The 20,524-nt window shown below is 45.9% G+C and overlaps 1 protein-coding gene across 1 annotated transcript in view; it reads right to left on the bottom strand.

Moving 5' to 3' along the window:
* Nucleotides 1–10,609: 10,609 nt before the first annotated feature.
* MACO1 (macoilin 1) overlaps nucleotides 10,610–20,524 on the bottom strand; it is a 55,114-nt gene continuing 45,199 nt past the window's right edge. Inside the window, 3 exon segments of the mRNA XM_036853583.1 lie at nucleotides 10,610–11,155; nucleotides 15,490–15,664; nucleotides 18,505–18,625. Coding sequence (XP_036709478.1) covers nucleotides 10,953–11,155; nucleotides 15,490–15,664; nucleotides 18,505–18,625 — 499 coding nt within the window. The 3' untranslated portion in view covers nucleotides 10,610–10,952.

The raw sequence follows: 20,524 nt of genomic DNA, 5'->3' as shown, positions 1-20,524 counted from the left end.
CTCTGCCTTGGAGGCCTGATTAGCAAAAAACTCCCTGGCCTTCTCCATCACCCTCCACCCCATATGTGAGGTTAACAACCCACTGGCTCATTTATTTGATCTTTGAAGAGATACTGCTGGGTGAAGCGTTACTGGAGGCCCAGAGAAGACAAGGCACCAGCCTGGGGCTGCAGACAAGATGGTGCCAGGGCCGAGACTAAACCCAGGGCCTCTGGCTCTCCGGTCAGGCCTCTTTCGGGACCCAGGATGTCATTCCCAGCTCTGCTCTGGCCTCTCCTCTGCCCTGCCCCCTCCTCACCCTTTCTTGGTGCAGGAGAGCTCCAGGGCTCCCCAGGCCACTGAAGTGTGGGACTGAGGCCCCAGTCTTTTCTTTTCCACTGAGAGGTAAGGTGCCTGGAACACGTTGAGCACGTTAAAAATTTGGTCACATTGCAACCGTCTGGGTTACCATGGTGACCTCATTTTGAATTTGCTTCCCAAGGGAGAGTTGGTAACAATTAATACAGCACTTAGCGCTGGCTGCCCACAGCGAGGGTGGGAGAGGATCACAGAGTCCCCTGGGACCTACTTCCCCAGGGGAAGCGGTGCCTCCTCCTCCTCTGAGCAGGGTCCTGGGGTTCCCCAGGGAGGCAGGGGAAGGGAGAGGGTGCCCCGACCCTGCCCACCTCTTCAGCAGTCCCAGCAGCCATGTTGCTGGGGCTGAAGTAGATTGGGGAGCTCCGTTTTACAGATGGGGAATATGAGCCTCCACAGAGCTAAGCCTTATCCAAGGCCACACAACAAGATCCAGGCAGCTTCAGCATCGAGCCAGAAGGCTGGTTTCCTGTGCTTCAGGACAGGGCTCTGGTAGTTGCCACGGTTGGGGAAGCCCAGCTCCAAAACTTCTCCACTTCTTAAGTGCCTGCAATACTACCTTTTGTGAGCCATTTTAGAGGGTTAAGCGTTGCCCTCTCTGGGCCCCAAGGAGGGGCTGATGGACCTTTGCTCATTCATTGCCCCTTGAGTGCTAAGTGGATTGATTATAAGAGGGTGCGAGGTGCTAGGGCCAGGCTCTGAAGAAATCTGTTAGAGAAGACTGGGTAGACTAGGATGGGGAGAGCCTGGGAGGGAGACTGTGAAAGAGCTCCAGGCAAGGCTGGGCCTTAGCCATTTCTGGATAGGCGCCCCAAGAGGCGGAAATGCTCCCCTTCCATCCCACTCCTCCCCATCATTGCTTGGTCTCCACCCGCTCCAGCTCTTGTAGAAAGAGAAGTAGAAAGACATATAGTAGAAAGAACAAGAAGTCTCTTGTTGAATCCAGACTCCATCCCATTTTTCAGATGGGGAATCTGAGGCTCAGAGAAGCCTTAGGTCCAGAGACCCACATCCAGTAAGTGGTCAGCAGGGATTTGAACCCACATTAGTCCAAGTGTACCATCTGCACTCTTAACCCTTACACTTGGACTAGGTTCTCTCCATATTCTCACATTCCCTTTTCAGGCTGGGCTAAGGGCTTGGGGATGTGTTAGCACAAATGCAGAGCTGGAGAGAAAATGGGCCTGAGGCTCTCCAGGCCTGGTGAAGGGCACGAGACAGGGAGAAGGAGCTGGTTGGCTTGTTTGCTGAGTAGGTGTGGCTCAGGCAAAAAGCTGGGAAATTGGGAGCATCAGCTATAGAAGTTGGGTTTTAGTAAAGGGGTGGGGAGAAGAGGAATGGGGGGAATGGCTTTGATATCTCTGGTCATATCCAAAAATTGAGCTTGCAGTGTTTTGTTCATCTCAAAACAAAATAAAACAAACCTGTGACTTTAGTATGCTGCCACCAGGTGGCGGTGTGATTTGGCTGCTCCTATCAGATATTGACCTCCATTAAAATGAAAATTTCACTCATTTTTTTCAAAAAAGACAAAAATCTAGGGAGATCGGGAGGAGAGGAGATCAGAGAGGTAGGTGTCCAGGCTGGTGGGACAGTGTAAGGACTCCTTTCTTTGCTGCGAGGAGTATATAGAACCACTGCAAGTCTTTGACATCATCTGATTTGTGATCTAACAGCACCTCTCTGGTTGCTTTGTTGAAACTGGACCATGGGGGGCAAGGGCTGAAGCAGGAAGGCCAGTGAGGAGGTTCCGGCAGAAGTCCGGGCGAGAGAGGATAGTGGGTCAGACCAGGATGGTAGCAGTGGAGGAGGTGAGAACAAGTCAAATTCTGGAAATATTTTGTTCTTCCAGGGGGAGAGCTGACCGGATTTGCTGACAGATTAGATGTGCAGTGTGAGAGAAAGAGAGCAGTCGGGGAGGATCCAGGGGGTAGCCTGAGCAACTGGAAGGATGGGGGAAGACAGATTTGGGAGGAAATTAGGAACTCGGTTTAAACAGATTGAGTCAGAGGAGTTGTCAAGAGGCATCTGGAAATACAAGTCTGGAGCTGAGGAGAGAGACCTAAACTGAAGATTATGAATGATGTGGGAGTCAGCAGCAAAGAAACAAAAGTTTAAACTCTGAATCCTGGGGAGGTGGGATCACCGTGGGGCAGGGAGGGTGAATGCTCAGGCGTGGACACACACACACACACACACACACACACACACACACACACACACACATGTGAGTGCGCTTGCGGCCATTTAAATGAGTTTAGAGACTTCCATGCCTTAGCTCATATCATCCTTGCAACAAACTCCCCAGCCTACTTCTCTTATGTTCTTCCTAAAACAGCCAAGAGGACTAGTGACGTGATGGGTGAGGTGAAGTGCGAACCAGCCCAGTGCCCGGCAGGTACCTATTCATTGAATTCTCACAGCAACAGTGTGACCTGGGGACCATTTTCATCACCCCCATTTGACAGATGAGGAAAGTGAGGCACAGAGAGTTCAGGTGACTTGGTCCAAGCTCTGTCCAACCGCAAGCATCCTAGCGGGTGGGCGTCACATCACCCGCCTCTGCTCTCACAAGGAATTCAGTTTATTCAGAGTCAGGGCTGATCAGTGGGCAGACAGCCTTATGCACAGGGCTTCCCCCACAAAGGCCCTGGTATCTGCTGAACCGCCTGCCACGCTGCCTGCAGTGCCCCGGCTGGGCTAATTCCTTCGGTTCTCAGGACAGTTTTGGCTTCCAGTGTGGTGGCTGGGATGGCGAGCTCTCAGGAACAGGGAGCACGTTAAGCTGTCAGTTCCCACCCCCGGGGGCCCAGCTATATAGAGGCCTGGGAAGTTGTAACATGCTCTCCCAAAGCTATTTTTGATAGTTCAAAAAGGCTGCACAGGTGACTTGAAAGGTAGAATTCTCTTGCTTTTCAGCTCACGTGGCCCCTGCGGTGGATCGGAAGTCCTATGAGCAGTTACCCCCTAGACGAATACAGTATTGGTAGTAATCAATAATACACGCAGTTACTTTTGTTTTTTGGTAAAATCCTTAAACGTGGAGCTCATGGGAGAGGAAGATAATGAAAGGGGCCTGGTGGCGGGAAGGCTAGGACCCACTGCCTGGGGCTTCGTCTACTAGAACTATAGGTGCGGTGACTGTTTGTGGGCTTCTTGGTCCCCCAGCCCAGCAGCACCTTGGCTTCTTGTTTGTAACAACCTCTCTATTTTTGTGTGTAGCTTGGGGCAGGGGACACATGCTCTGGCCCCCACCATGAAGCTGAGGGGGCCCAGGCTCCCGCTCTCCACTCCAAGGTTCAGCCAAGGGGAGGGCAGAAGACTCAAGCTTGCACAATTTCTCTCTATCAGGCAGCTTTTGCTGTGGTAACAAACAGCCCCCAACTCTCAGTGGCTTACACCAGTAACTTCTTTTTGTGTTCACGGGCCTGAGGGTTGGTTTTGACTCGGCTCAGCTCCCAGCTAGGTACAGCCCCTCTCTGGGAAGTACTGTTCTCCTGGCAGAGAGAGCCAGAGGCTAGCCTGAACCACTCAGGTTCACTTAAAGCTTCTGCTCAGATCTGGCACAGGTGCTGTCCACTCACATTCCAGAAACCAGCTGGCACCCAGGAGGGTGGATGTATAATCCTCTCAGTGGGGCTGGAGTGGACGGTTGGGAACAATCATACACATCTACCACAGACTCTTGCTCGAGAGAGGCTGGGTCACGGACTCATTTACCCCAGGGGCAGGGCCCGGGCCCCACTGAGCACTTCCTGCCTGCGAGAGCCCGCACTGGCTGACTCCTGTCTCTCCCAGCTGGCTTCTCAGCTTCCAGACAGCACTGTACGGGCTCGCCCCGTACCTTTCCATTCAATTCCCTTTTGGATTTATACTGGCCACTGTCTGTGTCTATGGCTTGCAATATAAAAACCTCAGATAAGAAGAGAACACATAGTAACAACAAATTTAAGGTGATGCTAACAGAATTTCATTTTGGAAACTGGAGGGCTAACAATTTAAACGGGTAAAATCACCGTGATAAATGTGGTTGGTAAGGCGAGTCCAGGACAAGGGCCAGAAGGGAAGCCCAGGGGCCGGACAGCGGAAGAGAGCCGACTAGGGTCTCTGCAGGGAAGGTGGGCAGACAGACCAGCTTCCTGCACAGCTCAGTTTGGCCAGCTAAAAACACCTTCGGTCCTGGCCCGGCCCCAGGCCTGCAAATGCCCGTAACACCTGTCTGAGGCTCCAGACCCCAGCCAGGACTGAGGCTTCCTCTCATTATCCTCTGGTTCCGTTTCTCAACCCTGACTGTACATTAGAAACCCCTGTGGAGTTTAAACAAAACAAAACAAAGCCCAGGTTCCTCCCAGCCTGGTTAAATCAGGCTCTTTGGGGGTGGGCCCTGGGGAATGGGCATTTTTAAGAGCTCCCCAGGTGGTTCTAACGAGTGACCAGGGTTGAGAGCTGAGGCCCTACTCCTCCGCCAGGTTCCGCAGGGCATAGGGAGGGATGCCAGCCCCGGGATGCCAAGATACGTAGATTTTTCAGTAGAAAACAAACAAACAAAAATCTGGATGTGAAATCTCCCAATTTTCAAATGTTGAGTTGTTGTTTTGGCTTTTAATTACATTTAAAGTGTGTTTTAAAAACCATTATTTTTTATTATAAAAGTAATATTAGGTTTACGGTGGAAAATTTGGAATATACAGTGAAATGTAAAGAAGAAAATGAAAGTCACCTATAATCTTAACTGCCCCTTGGGTTCTGAATACGGAATGATTCCAGGACGTTCTGAAAGAAATTTCCTACTTCAATGCACTGGGGGAGAGGGGCCCCCCGGAGTCTTTTCCTGTGGAAACAGAGTTCCAATTCTTGAAAGCCTGGACATTCAACACCTTTAAAAGGCTGGTCCCTTAGACTTTTTTTTTTCTTTTTTAATAAATTTATATTTATTTATTTACGTCTTTATTTTGGCCGTGTTGGGTCTTCGTTGATGCGCGGGCTTTCTCTAGTTGCGGCGAGCGGGGGCTACTCTTCATTGTGGTGCACGGGCTTCTCATTGTGGTGGCTTCTCTTGTTGCAGAGCATGGGCTCTAGAGCGCAGGCTCAGTAGTTGTGGCTTGCAGGCTCAGTAGTTGTGGCGCACGGGCTTAGTTGCTCCGCGGCATGTGGGATCTTCCCGGACCAAGGTTTGAACCCGTGTTCCCTGCATTGGCAGGCAGATTCTTAACCACTGCGCCACCAAGGAAGTCCCCCTTAGACCTTTGGTGCTTGTCAGAGACAGACTTTGAGAACCCACCTTATTTTTTAGATCAATATTTCTTCTTCCTAATACATAATAAGAAAAATTACAATCAGAAAGAAAGAAATCTTTAGGGAAGAACCTCTGCTGTCCAGTGGAGCCAGCGCTGGAGGTGAAAAAAAGACCTCTGGCTAAGATCGCATGTGCCCTCTGGTGGCAGCTGGAGGGGATGGCTTCACAGGGCCATCAAGTCAGTGGTTCTCAAAGTGGGGTCCCAGGACCCAGCCTCACCTGGGAACTTGTCAGAAACAACTTCTCAGGCCCTACCTCAGTTCTTTTGAATCAGAAACTCTGAGTGTGGGACCCAGCAATTTGTGTTTTAACAAGCCATTTAGGCACTTCTGATAAGCCCTAAAGTTTGAGAACCATTGTTCTAGGTAAGTACAGGCCTGGTACCAGATAATGTGTCAAAACAGCACGAGCTCTGAGGACAAAAGGGAAGGAAATGGTGAAGGCGCTGGTGCTGCACAAACACCTCCTCAAGGTCCCTGCCCACACTCGGCCCCATCTCCCTCTCAGCCCTGAGGTGTCTGGAGGCCGCAGAGCTGGGGAACAGGGGCAGAATGGACCACTGCCCAGAGTAAACCCATCCAGGCTTCTTGGACGGGGCTTAAAAGGCCACACCACATTGTGTGAAGCTAAGCCTTGGATTCTTAGGACAGAGATCAGAGGTATAAGGGCAGGGTGATTCCAGAACCCTAGCAAGCCCATCCTGAGGGGATGCAAGACTTGAACTTCAGGTAGAGGCAGAGGAATGAAAAGCAAACACTGAGGTAGGAATAAAGCAGGAACAAAGTAAGCCCAAGGAAGGAGGGGGCCAAGAAAAGAAGTGTGCTCCCCTTGGGCAGATATATCAGTCTTTAACCAGATACCTTCCTGGAGGAAATGCTTTATAATTCGATTACTGTCAGAATGAAAAAGCCCCACATTGACTCAAGATGCAGCGGGGCTGGCACTTGGGGAAATTGGGTCTGAGGCTCCAACTGGATAGAAAACGCCTAGGCCCCCAGCAGGTTCCCTGCAGCGAGGCTTCCCTGACAGAGAAGTGATGGTTTTCAGGGCATACAGCTGTTTAGGAAATCTCTGCACCTGGCAAAGTCAAGCAGGAGTTTGTAGAGAAAATCTGACAAGAAAAACAAGGTTTCAGCAGAAACCAGAGACAGGCAGATGGAAGCTGTCATGGTAAATACGCCACTTCAAATTTTCTCCTCCCCTAGAAACAGTTCTGTTTATACTGTCATTCTAACAGTAGTATTAAAGAGATGCTCTGATTCAGTTAAGACACTGTATTTCAGGTTACATGTCCAATCTATTAATTAACTTTATTCACTCAGTAAGTATTCATTGAGCACCTACTGTGTGGCAGTCATTGTTCTAGGTTCTGGGGTTAAGTGGTAAACAGATGAAAATCTCTGCCCTCAAAAAGTTTACATTCTAATGGCGGGGAGGGGAGAGATAATAAACAAAATAAGCAAAATGTGTAACACTTTGAGTTCTTCATCTCCAGCTTGCCCCTCAAAAATTAAGCTCTTATTCTGAATTTTCAAAGCTGAACTAGGAGAGTGACAGCGTTGAGAGTCTTCGGGTTAGAAAAGTCAGCTCAGGCAGGGCTTCTAAACAAGTCATATGCAACCGAATCACCCAGAGACATTGTTAAAGGGCAGATTTAGATGGGGGCCTGGGGAAGAGCTCCCAGGTGCTGATGCTGAAGGCCCACAGTGCAGACCACGCTGCTGAGGACCCCACTTGGGAGTCAGGCTGTGGGGATGGAGCTGGCCCGGAAGGCAGACTCCCAGCCAGACAGGCCTCACGGCCACTCCCTGCTGGAGCTCCAGCTCCTAACCTCATCGGAGGCCCTAGCTAGTTCACAGAGCACTCCTCTCCCTGATTTCCACAGCAACTCCTTCCGGCAGGCTGGGCAGCCAGGAACAATACTCCTTCTTAAAGGGGAGGAAACAGCACCTACCCCAGGGAAGTTGTGCTGGTGGCAAAGCTGGGAGCAGACTCCCATCCCTGTCTAGAGGGCTTTGCCTGGCCTAGAACAGACTAGGGCCTTTAAAGAGGGGAGATGCTGCAGGCTTGTGAAGAAGCCAGCACAGCGGCAAGCATCATTGAGAGTCACAGAAATCCAGGCATTTACAGGGCTCAAAGGGCCTTTAACCTAAACAGGTCTAGTTGCTGTGGCCCACCTGAAAACGGTTTACTAGCTGGCCTTCACTGAATTGGCTTTGGGGTGGGTTTCCAGTTTACCTGTTTGTCTCCCTCTGGCGTGATGTGAATTTCACAGGAAGCAATCTGATAGCAGCTGTCAGAGATGTTCAGCCCTTCCAGGTGGCTTGCCATAGCCTGAGTGATGCAGCCAGGTGAGCCTGGGGAACTGCGATGGCAGGAGAAGGGACTATTCCCTTTCTTTAGGCCGGGAGACATGAGGAATTGCTCATTCTCATTTTATAGGATGTCTTGGAAAGATGATCACACAGGGAATGGGCACAGAACAGCTACTTCCTTATGTCAAGTTGGGAGACATCAAGTCAAAACACACTCAGCCCACGCTTTCTGTAAATATTTAACCATCCAGAATGGCAAACACTGCTTTATGGCATGTCATAAATGATTCTGTACTAAGACGGAACCATTTCATGATGGGCCTAGAGTAACAAAGACAACAACTGGAGATCTCCTTGGTGGAAAAGAACATGACAATGAGAATGCTTTGGGCAGACACATTCCTTCAGGGAGGGCCAAGGCAAAAGCCAAGCCGCCAAGCCGAGGCGTTTCCCCTGGGGAACTCTGCTCACGGTATAAAGTGTGGTATGTTTGCAAGAGCCTAAATGGCTGAGACTCAGGAAGGCTATCCTGCAATAGGGACGGGGCTGAGGTGCCAAGAGCAGAATTTTCCGAAACTGGAGCCAAGATCAATTTTAACAATGGCCAAGAGAGGAAAACAGAGGCCGAGAGGGGCAGCTGGATTCTCAGAGGATGAAAACAAGGGAGGACTAGAAACAAGGGAGGACTATAGAAGCGGTTACCCTGGAGATCAGTTCAGGATCTGTAGCAGATAGGAAACCCAATAGGGTATTGGTCACAAACTGGCCTGACAAGATTCCGGAAAATGGAAATTTGCTCTCAAAAATTTCTCACCAACTACCTTCCAACCCCACCCCTAATCTGCTTTTTTAGGAAAGGAGGATTGTACCAGAAAACAAGTCAGCCTTGGTTCTACTCAGATGCCAGAGAGAAAGGAAAAGGGAGGGAGAGAGAAAAAGGGAAGGAAAGAGGGAGGGAGGAAGGACGGAGGAGGAGGGAAGGGGAGGAAGAGGGAGGGAGAGAGAATGAGAATGGATACATCCGAAGTAAGACTAGAACGAAAACTACTTGAGAGCCTGGATGGATTCATCCCAAATCCTGTAACCTGCACCCCGCGGCACCCGTTGCCCGGGACACTGCCACTGTCAGGGTTCGGAAATGAGGACAGAACAAGAGTGAAAATCTAAGGCCCATTCACAACAATCTACCTTGTTGTGCCCTCCTGAAGAGTTAAAAAGGCAGAAAACTAGTTTTATCTGTAAGAAAATGTTTATTCTTTTGAACCCCACAGGAAAAAAAAAAAAAAAGGAATGCAGCCAAGACCAAGTATTTAACCAAAATAGTGTCCCAAAAGGCAGCAAAATGGGGGAAACCTCAACACAAAGTCAGTGACAATTTTCCATGTTTTTGCACAAAGATGAAAAAAATCTGTGACAATTCTGAGTAACACTTTCATGGTGACAATTACACAAGATGATTCAAAAATGCAAAATGGCAGCAACATGCATACCTGGCTAAAGCTAGAAGGTTTTAATCCCAAAATAAGATCAGTGATTAAAAGGAAGATTCTTTTTAACACTTCTATTTTGCTGACTTGCTTGTCCTACTTAATTTGCTTTAAATGAGACGTACATGCCAATTAACAGGAAATTTTAGAAGAACTATGTCCTTCCAGAATCCATGGCAAGGAAGCCAAACCATTCTATTTGGTTTCTTAATTTTCCTAGGTTCCAAATACAATTTTGCTTTGCCCCTCCCTCTCCCAGCCCCTCCCTCCACCCACTCCCTGATTCTTAAACACTTCCAAAGGTTGCCAGTGCAAACACTTTTCTACCAATGTATAATATACACTTGAGACTGAAATCTTTGTGCAGAGTTTTGAGTTTTAAACTCTTTAAAAAAAAAACAAAACAACAAACCTTCCTTGGCACAAGAGCTGAGGAATTGTCAAGTTTCTTTTAAATCGTCAAACACAAGATGACGAAAAGTGGAAACCACAGTTAAAGGAAATTTTAAAAAAATAAAACAAAACAAAACCTAGAACTGCAGCTTTTATTAGCCGGCATTGCAGTCTCTCGAACACAAACACCGCCCAGCTCCCCTTCCCAGGGTGCTTGCCTCAAGACAAGTCCAGAACACTGTGGTGCTTTCAATGAAAGGAAACAGAAGGTGTGGCTGAAGTGGTAACACACAGCCCAGCTACCCACCAGTTCTACAGCAGGATCCGTAGTGAGCTTGATACAGAGAGAAAGGTAGATGATGGTAAAGGGGGAAATTGTTTAAAATCAAGTTTCCTCTTGAAATGTCTTTTCCCAAGGCACTGTGAACAAGACTGCTGCTAGCAATTTTCTAGGACTAAACACACCGATGGGAGATACACATTTCAGACACAACCCCTGTTACATTCTCACAGCTGGTCTCATCACCTGAGTCTCTCCCCTCGGCTGAAATGACACTCCTTGAATTTGTTTGGTCCTTGGAGGGGTAATCAACTTTTGTTTTCTGTAATTTTAGTAATCATCTTCTTTAATGCAGCTATAGCATCAAAGCTGTGTTAGGTTATTTAAACCTTTCACGCTAAAAACTAAGTTTTCATTGTCATCCCATGTGAATCCAATGTGCAGGTTTTGCTTGCTGATTTAAGAACAAAACAAAACAAAAATAAAGGGTTGAGAAGGAAAAACTCTGCTTTTTTTTTTTCTTCAAGAGGAAACTGTAAGAATACATAAAAGGCAAAATTGGCTACTTGAAATCCAAGAATGGTTTTAATGTATTGGCCGAGAAAAATAAACTGCAAAGTTCTGTGAGGTCTTCTAAAAACTTACAAGAAAAACTGGTGGGCAGTTCTAATCAGACTTGGATGTTATCTTTTCCCCCCTTTTTAAAAACGACAACATATACAGTCCCACAAAATACAATATAAACTTTTTTTAATCTTGACTGCCAGAGACGCTCCTTTGCGATGCCTTCTGATAACCAAAGCCTGGACAAAACACACTGCTGGCCTTCATTTCTTCAGGGGCTGGTAAACAGAGGCATTGGGATCGAGTCCAGAGGGGCTGGTCTCCACAAATTTGGAAGAGTAGTGTGGGGAAACGGGGCTCAAGGGGCTGGTGGCAGCACTGTATGTTATGCTGGGCATGACGGCCATGACTTCGGCTATCTTCTGTTTTAGGTCCTTGATTTCCTGGTCTTTCTGAAGAATTTGTCCTGGAAGATCAAAGACCCACCATTAGTGAGAAGGGAGGGCTCACCCAACACAATGCCCTCTTGGGCCCATCGATCCCAAATGGATTCAACTCCAGCTTTGATGGTTTGTAAGGGGAGACACACTTTTCCTGTAATGTGCCAAACAGTAAATATTTAAGCACTGTGAGCCACATACTGTCCTTGTCGTTTTTTTTTTTGTTTTTTTTTAAACCATAGAAAACTGCAAAAACCATTCTTAGCCCACGGGTGGTACAAGAAAAGGTGGCAGGCCAGATGTGGCCTACAGGTCATGGTGTCAAGAGGAACTGCGTTTAGGTAGGTGTGACGAAGCAAAGAGCTCAATCTCCAGGAACCACATTTTCAGCTCGGCAGTCACCAGGGCAGCCGAAGAGGGTGCTGCTTTTGAACTAGGGCTCTACCTCTTGCACGGAAACATTTTTCTGGGAGGATGGACTATCTCTGAGTATCAGTCCAAGGAATCCAACCAGCTCCTGCCTGCCGCAGGGCCGCTTCCCTTTCTGTGCTTCTCCCATGCTCTCTGTGTTAACTCGTGAGGCTTCTGTTTCTACTCCCTCACAAAGCTTTCCCTGCTCCTTCCATCTAAATCAGACCCTACCCCCAGCCCCCAACTCCTCGATTCTCAACACACCCTAAACTTTCCTTTCTGTCACTTTATTCTTTGTAATAATGATAATAATTACAATAGCTAACACGTATGTGCCAGGCACTGTTCTAAGTGCTTACAAAGACTAACTCATTTATTTATCACAACAACCCTATCAGGTGGGAATTATCATCATCATCATCCATTTTATAGATGAGGAAACCGGGGCACAGAGAGGTTGAGTGACAGAGCTGGGATTCAAAACGATGCAGTTTGGCTCTAGAGTCTGCACTCCTGCCGACTGCATTCTTCTGTCTCCGGTGAGTGTTCATTTGGGTGATGATTTGTGTCCATCATCTCTCCACTGGCCCATGAGCTCCATGAGGGCTGAGACTGTCTCCCCGCTTTTGTCCTTGCCAAATCCCTAGTGCCCAGCCCAGTGGAAAGCTGAGGCCCTGCAAGGTATGCATCTTGCCCAAAGTCATTCAGTTATTAATGACTGAGCAGGATTTAAACCCAGGACCACTTTGTTCCAAAGCCCATGCAATTTCCATCATGCTTTGATGCTCCCTGCTCTATTAGGGGAAGGACACTTAGGAGCAGCCCTTCAGAAATTTAAATGCTGAAAAAAGAAAGAGATTGTATTTGAGTTGCACTCACTTTGAGTCCTACAGAAGACGGTAATATATTTAAAATGTAAGAGAGCGTGGTGGCTTATTTTAAAAAATGATATAGTAGATGAAAGCCATTTTGGAACCAAGATGAATCAAATGATACAGAAAGTAGGAAGGAGAAACCCAACAAGGGGCTTGATTTAAATTATAAAGTTGGGTTCTTATTAGAATATTCCAAGCATGAGCATGACAGTGGAGGGGAGTAGTGGGGAAGGCGGCAGCAAAGAGCCACCCCCCTCTGGCTTCCTTCATGTCCCCTCAGCTTCAAGTAAGCATCAGATGTCCTCCTTCCCTTTGAACGAAGTAAGCCTCAGATGAATAAAATACCTAATGGCATCTGATATATGAGCCACTGTATCTTTTTTCCATGAAGATTTAAGTTTGATTTCTTTAATCAGTAACGTACAAACATACCCAGAGCTTTGGAAAAGACAGTTCTCTTTGCTTTACGAGAATTTCTGGGCCAACAAGGAAGCATAATCTGTGCTGGGAAGCCAAGCTCCCCTCGGCTACTCTGAGACCCAAGTGCTGCTTCACTCCAGGAGACAACCTCTTTCAAGTCTGCAAATCCAAGTAAAAGGGATGAGGCAGAGAGAGGGTAGCTACTTCTCAGGGAGCTGAGCCAGGCAGGCAAAACACCAGCGTATGGTCAGAAGTTTGGCTTTAAAGCAGGATTCCCAAGAACCTTCTTTTTAAATGCCTTTCCCTGAGTCCACAGATTCATAAGCCCGATTCTCAACCCCTTCTCTTCTTGCTCTGCTACTGCCATCCCAAGCCACTCCTATGGCTTCACTGAATTCTCACAACTTCTACATCCCACCCCCAACCCCGGGGTTCTGGCCTTTTCTCTGGGGTTTAGGCCCCAAATTCCCACTGACTGATGAAGATCTTTCAGCCCAGTGTCCGGTAGGCAACTCCAGATCAAAGCATCCCAAACCAAACTCATTCTCTCTTCTCATTCCTTAATCTGTTTTGTTCTTCTTCCATGGTTCCAGCAACCCTGTTGGAACACGTCACCCCCTTCCTCCTGAAAATCTAGGGGATACATCCTCTAGTACAGCTTCATTCACGGTCCTACTAATCTCCTACTCTCTTCTTCCATGTCCCCCAGCTAGAGGCCACTGGACTGCTTACCTGGACATTCTCAACACTGTCCTTCCTTTGCTTAAACGCCATTCCCTCAGGTAACAATGTTCTTCCCTGCCATTCTCTGCTCTCAGAATTCATCCTTCAAAGTCCACTCAATGGTCCCTCCCTTATGAAGCCACCCTGATCTCTCCTCTGGCCTTTCAAGCTATCTGCCTCTACCTAGTGGCAGCAGGCCTTGTGCGTGGCTTTCCCTAGTGCAGCACTTCTCACAGCGTCCATGTTGTCCTCACGCTAATACTAAGACATTTATCCGCCTTCTTCACGTGCATTCCCTCATGAGCCTAAGTGGAGTCTTCCAGGAGCAACATGGCAAGTGAAATTACAATAGACTGAATGTAGAAACAGAGACGAGAATTGAAATATCTTCTATTAAGCCAGAAATTAAAGAGATTTGCTAAATGTAAAACAATACCACCTTTCTCACTAAATTTTTTTTGTTTTGAGAAATAGTTATTTTCATAAAATGTTATGTTAACAAGTAATATGTTTATTACGTTATTTTTTAAATGAATTAATATATGTTTTAGGTTTTAATTTCTAATACATCAATATTGGTAGACATAATTCACTTGAAAAACACCTCCCTTGGGGTACTCAATAATTTTAAGAGTGTAAAGGGGTCCCTAAGACCAAAAAGTTTGAGCACAACTACCTTAGCGGATCCCCAGCTAGACTATGTCTTGTTCGTCTTTGTCTCCCCTTCACCTTCTAGTAAAATGCTTTACACAGAGCAAGTGTGAACGCTCTGTAAGTACCTGCTGAAATATTCTTTTCCTTCTATTAAGTCAACTGTTTGAAAATTTTTTTCAGTAATCTATTGGTGGCTTATCAATTTCTTGAACAAAATCTAAATTTATTTTCATCAGGTCATGTCAGGCCTCTGTTCAGAAGCTTTCCAAAGTTTCCCATGTCACTCAGAGTAAAGTCCAAAGTTCTTTCCATAGGCTGCAAAGTTTGGCAGAATGTGGCTCCTGCTACTTTTGACCCTAAAAACTCTCCCCGTCACTCAGGCTGCAGCCCCAGTGGCCACGACACATGTGCTTTTCCCCTAGAGACTTACACGGCTCACTCAGTCTCTTCCTCTCAGTCTCTGTTCAAATGCTACCTATTCAAAGGTTCTTCCATGTCCTCCACGTCAAACCAGCAGCCCTACACACACACACAGCCTGCATCACCACTGCTTTATTTTCTTCACTGCACCCATCAGATCTTATATATTTGCTTGTTACTGTCTGTCCCCTTAGGGATTTGCACAGTGCCTGGCACATAGTAAGTCTCAGTAATATCTGCCGAGGGAATAGCCTGCTCTCCAGACTTTCCTCCCTCCACTCCCTCATCTGAGACCTTCGCTCCAGCAAAGCAGAGCCAGCTGCCGCTCTGAACACATCACGCCCTCCTAGCTTCCCTGGCCTTGCTCGAGCTGTTTCTTCTGTTCAGATGCCTCTCTACCTCTCACCGCCACTACACCGCTTCTTCACTGGGCTAACCCCTTCTCATCATTCAAGACCCAGCTCAGACATCAGCTCCCCTGAGAAAAAGCCCTCTCTAACTCTCCAGACTGGCTGAGTCCCTGCCTCTCTATGTTCCCACGGGCCCTGTACATCCTGTTACATCAGCATCTTTTGGTGACTCTGCAGTTCTCTATTTATTTCTTCTACGACACTCTGAGCTCCTTGAGCAGAGAAACTCATACTCCTCCCTGTGTGCCCTGCACTTGGTATGTTCTCATCTCAAAATATGTCTGCAGAATGAATTAATGTGATGATTCCTAGATGTCCATGGTGGGCACTTATCAAAACACTTGGAGAGGAAACGGAAGTGCCTTTGGTTCGAGCTCTAAGGGAGCTCTGCTCTCCGTGTCCCCAGGCATTCTCAGCCATGCCGCGTGACCTGGGCTGTTCTCCTACCTTGGGCAATCTCGAGCTGTCGCTTTGCATCCCCCAGTGCGGAGAACAGGTCCAGCTTGATTCTTGTCTCTGCGCTCAGGCTGTTCTCCAGGTGCTGCGTTTTATCTTGCATGGCTGAGAGGGCTGACATTAACACCTCAGTGTCCTTCTCATTTTCCTTATACTTCCGAAGCTCCTATCAATATCATCAAAGCAGCAATGTTACAAGATAGTTTTGGCATCGATGTCTACAAATTAGCCTGAAATCACAAATAAAATCCCACTATTATTGACCTGGCCCCTAGAACACAGAATTCTGGTGTTTCATGGGTTTAGACCTCGCCCCTTAGAGGGAGTGCAAAGTGTATTTATACAGTGATGTGCACATACAAAAACGATGATTGTATTGGGCTGCTTTGAGATAACTGTGGACTCTGTCTCCATATAAAACACTTCCGGGCTTCCCTGGTGGCGCAGTGGTTAAGAATCCGCCTGCCATCGCAGGGGACACGGGTTTGAGCCCTGGTCCGGGAAGATCCCACATGCCGCAGAGCAACTAAGCCTGTGCACCACAGCTACTGAGGCTACGCTCTAGAGCCCGGGAGCCACAACTACTGAGCCCACGAGCCACAACTACTGAGCCCGTGTGCCACAACTACTGAAGCCTGTCCACCTAGAGCCCATGCCCCGCAACAAGAGAAGCCACCGCAAGGAGAAGCCCGCGCACTACAACAAAGAGTAGCCGCAACGAAGACCCAACACAGCCAAAAATAAATAAATTAAATAAATTAATTAAAACAATATATATATATAAAACACTTCCTTACAATCCTAATTCAGAACCACAAAGAACTGTTTCCCTGCTGCCAGCTGCAAATGTTGCTGTAATGCTGTAGTCAAATGTGCCAAAACTCTACTCTCAACCTACACTAAAAATTGCAAAAATGTTAATTATTTTGACAGGGTATACTGCAAAATAAGCCCACTTAAAACATCAGATAATGTAGCCTATATATATGTGTGTGTGTGTGTGTGTGTGTGTGTGTGTGTGCACGCGCGTGTGTGTGTGTATATATATATATATACATATATATATATGCTGATATTTAATTTTTCTCATTTTAAGAGAGAAATCGAAACTTATTATAGTCAATTAAAAAATACTTAAAAGTTCAGAGAAGAAAATAAAAATCACCCAAAATCCCAACGCTGCAAAAAATTTGGTATTTTCTTTGTCTTTTTTAAGTATATGTGTATCTTTCAGCATAACTGAAATCAAACTATATGTACAATTTTTTAAAAACATATAATCTCAACTGTTCTTTGAAAATGCAATTTTTATTGGCTGTTTAATATTCCTACATGTATATGTACCATAATTTATTAAACAAATCTCCCATTGTTAAGATTATTTCCAATTTTTTTTGCATTTATATACCACTATGATGAACGTCTCTGTATATCAATCATCGGTGAGACTTTTAAATGTTTACCTTAAGGCTGGAGTCTGAGGAAAATATTTTTTAAAAATACGTCGTGACCTTTTCCAGAAAGTTACACTTCCACCAGCAACATACGAGGCCTATTTCATTGTATCCTCACCCAGGTTGATATTACCATTTAAAAATTCTTTGCTGATTTCACAAGAGATAAGTGATATCCAATTTTAATCTATCTGTCTTTGGTGATAGATGAGGATATATTCTTACATTGTTATCAGTCATTTATATTTCTTCTGTGAATTATCTGTTCATATAGTTTGCCTACTTTCTGTGTATTTGAGCTTTTCTTAGCAATCTTTATGAGCTATTTACATATTGAGAGTATTAATTCCTTTTTTATAATATTTGTTGCAATATCTGTACCCTCCCCAATTGACTTTTTCATTTTTTTTTTTTCACTTTGTGATTTAAAACAAAATGGTTTCTTTCCCTGCAATCAGCTCTTCCTCTGGAATTTATTTTTGTGTGGTGTGAGATGAGCATCTCATTTTATTTTTTCCCATTGTCTAGCTGTTCCTCAGCCTTTCACTGACTAACCCTTGCTGTTCCATCCATTGTTTTTTTTTTTTTCTTTAAATAAATTTATTTATTTATTTTTGGCTGCATTGGGTCTTTGTTGCTGTGCGCGGGCTTTCTCTAGTTGCGGCGAGTGGCGGCTACTCTTCATTGTGGTGTGCGGGCTTCTCATTGCGGCGGCTTCTCTTGTTGCAGAGCATGGGCTCTAGGCACGCAGGCTTCAGTAGTTGTGGCACACGGGCTCAGTAGTTGTGGCGCACAGGCTTAGTTGCTCTGCGGCATGTGGGATCTTCCTGGACCAGGGCTTGAACCCGTGTCCCCTGCATTGGCAGGCGGATTCTTAACCACAGCGCCACCAGGGAAGCCCTCCATCCATTTCTGATGCCACCTTCACTGAACACTAATTTAGACTTTGTCTCTGGGTCATCTATTCTACCCCACTGACCTGCCACTAATTTCTTATGGGCTCCGTATGACTCAAATTACTGTAACTTTACAACTTATGACATTAGCCTTAAACATCCCTTTGAAGACCCAACGCCACCAAATACTTGGCTAAGGTACACACAGCCCCAAAACTGGCTATGTCCACAGCACTGGCAGCTTTCCTCCCCATGCATTGCCTGGAGTGGCCATCTGTGAAGCTCAGAGCCATCCAGAATGGTCAATTCCCTGGCGATGGACAGAGAATTAGGGCTAAGAAGAGGCGTATACGTTCCAAAGCACACTAATCTGGCCTATAACCTGAAAAAGTGAAATGAATCTCCTGTAAGTCAAATTCTGGTATAAAACATGTCAAGGACCATTAACATTTCTGGCTTGTCTTAGAATCCAGATAAACTAAATATGACTTGAATGAGCTGGACAGGCGAGAGCTTCTTTTGGTCATACAGAGATTTTCAGATGCAATGGGGTTTGGCCTGTATCAGAAGGCACCATCTCCACATGGAAGCACAGAGCACCAACCTAACACGGAAGAGGAATTCAAGCGCGATGAAGTCTGTTTTTCCTCCTTTACCTGAACTTTCAGTTCTAGTTCTCTGATCTGGTCTTCTTTCACCTTCATGTCCATTGTGAGCTTCTTGCCCTCTGCTTCTAATTCTCTGATCCGATTCCGTAAGGTTTCGGTGCACTCTCCCCTTATGAAAAAGAAGAGAAGGGAAAAAGAGGATTTAAAAGACTACAGGTCTAACTATATTGCAGGATTGATGTTTTTCTTATACTCCACAGAGTCAGATTTTAGCTTTTGGCTCAGTCTGCTCATTCTCTCTGTTCTTTATAATTTCAAAAATGATCTAAAATAATTATTAATTGGGTGTCTAATATGAGCCAGGTGCCAAGCTAGGTACTTTACCCATACTTCCTTCTTTACTGGGGTAGGGTTTATTATCCTATTTTCCAGAGAAGAAAACTGAAGCTACTTAGATATAATACTAGTTCAAGGTCACCCAGCTTGTAGGTCACAGAACTGGGATAAGAACTGAGGTTTTTCCACCTTGCCAATCCAGCAAGCTTCCCATCAGGCCATATGACTTGAGACAATGCACACAAGCTGAGCAAGAGAGAACCAGACGTGTGCTGTCTCCAGCAGGGGGCAGTGAGTTAAAAAACATTTTCACTTTTGAGGGACTGTGCACTGGGAACGTCACCTTTCTTTAGTCATGAAGTTTTGACAAGACTGGAGTAAACAGAAAAAGAAGGGAGCAGCATTAGGTTGCTTCTCAGGGCTATAATAAGGACAAACTTAAAAAGATGATGGCAATGGCCAGTCCAAAGCTGGTGAACTGTTCAGGTTTCAGAAACAGCCTGGTGGAGAAGGTAGGTGTCCTTTGCCTACGAAAAGGAAGGCCCAGTGAGAGACTAAAGCCTTGAGATATACTTAAGAATAAAAACAGCCTCTACATAAATGATGGCAAACAAGGACCATCCAAGGATAAGACCAAAGGCAATAAGCTTAACCAAAAGCAAAAGAAATTAAGGGTAGAGACTGAAATCAATGTACTGATTCTCAGGCATAAGAGACACTAAACAATATGGTTAAGAAACTGTCATATCCTCCTCAGGGATTTTTTAAGAAAGAGTAACTGCTGGATGAGTTAAGGAGCACAAGCCACACCAGATGACTGTTCAGGAAAATCTCCTGCAAGTGTAAGTGCTTCAGGAACGCTCACAAATCTTTAAATGAGTGAACAAACAACCCCCCCCACCCCCCGACATCCTAAGCAGGTTAGTAAAGGGTCTTGTGAATCTGTATAGATGCTAATGGGCCAAGTTAGTTCAGCCATCTGCGGTACAGAGTCTGCTGGGGGAAGGCAGGATCACGCAGGAGAAAGAGTTCTCTCTCCCACTGCTATTTCCTAAAAGATGAAATGATGGTTCACCAATTATTCTACAAATGCCAGAACCCAAAAGAAGGCTATTAACATGCCAAATACAAAAAAGCAAAAAGTAGAATTATATCACATAGACACAAATTTAGGGATAGAAACTTAAAATTAAATAAATAATAATTTACCCTCACCCTGCATCTGTAAACCCATAACTGACCCCCACCATGCAGATGAACTTCACCAGTCAAAAAAACAAAGAAAAAAGAAAAAGTGAAGTAGAAGCCAAAAAGAGAGAGAGACAGAAAGAAAGAAAAAGAGGCTCTTAACTCTCTTCCCCATCTTTTCCAGGTCATTTGACAGTTTGCTGATGTCCAACAAAGACATGAGCAGTCAGTACACAGTGCTTGAGGGACCAAGATTTTATCTTTCTTCCATTTTAAGATTAAAAACACCAGAAACACACAACTAAGAGTAGAGCATAATGTTAGTTCTATAAAGGGAACAAAAGTCCAGATCGGTTCCCTCAAAGCATTTAGTAATTATCAGTCTTACAGAAAGTGGCTGGAAACCCCTTTCTGAGCTGCATTTTGCCTCCCAGGTGTGGGAGGCATGGAGATTCCCTCATCCCACTTTATACAGCAGGTCACTGAGGGATGAAGTAGTCATGACAGCATGAGCTTGCACAGATGGGGTTTAAACCAGCTAATA

Source organism: Balaenoptera musculus, chromosome 1 (assembly GCF_009873245.2).
Source record: "Balaenoptera musculus isolate JJ_BM4_2016_0621 chromosome 1, mBalMus1.pri.v3, whole genome shotgun sequence".
Lineage (NCBI taxonomy): Eukaryota > Metazoa > Chordata > Mammalia > Artiodactyla > Balaenopteridae > Balaenoptera > Balaenoptera musculus.
The sequence above is the reverse complement of the archived record's forward strand: the minus strand, read 5'-3'. Positions and strand labels throughout refer to the sequence as shown.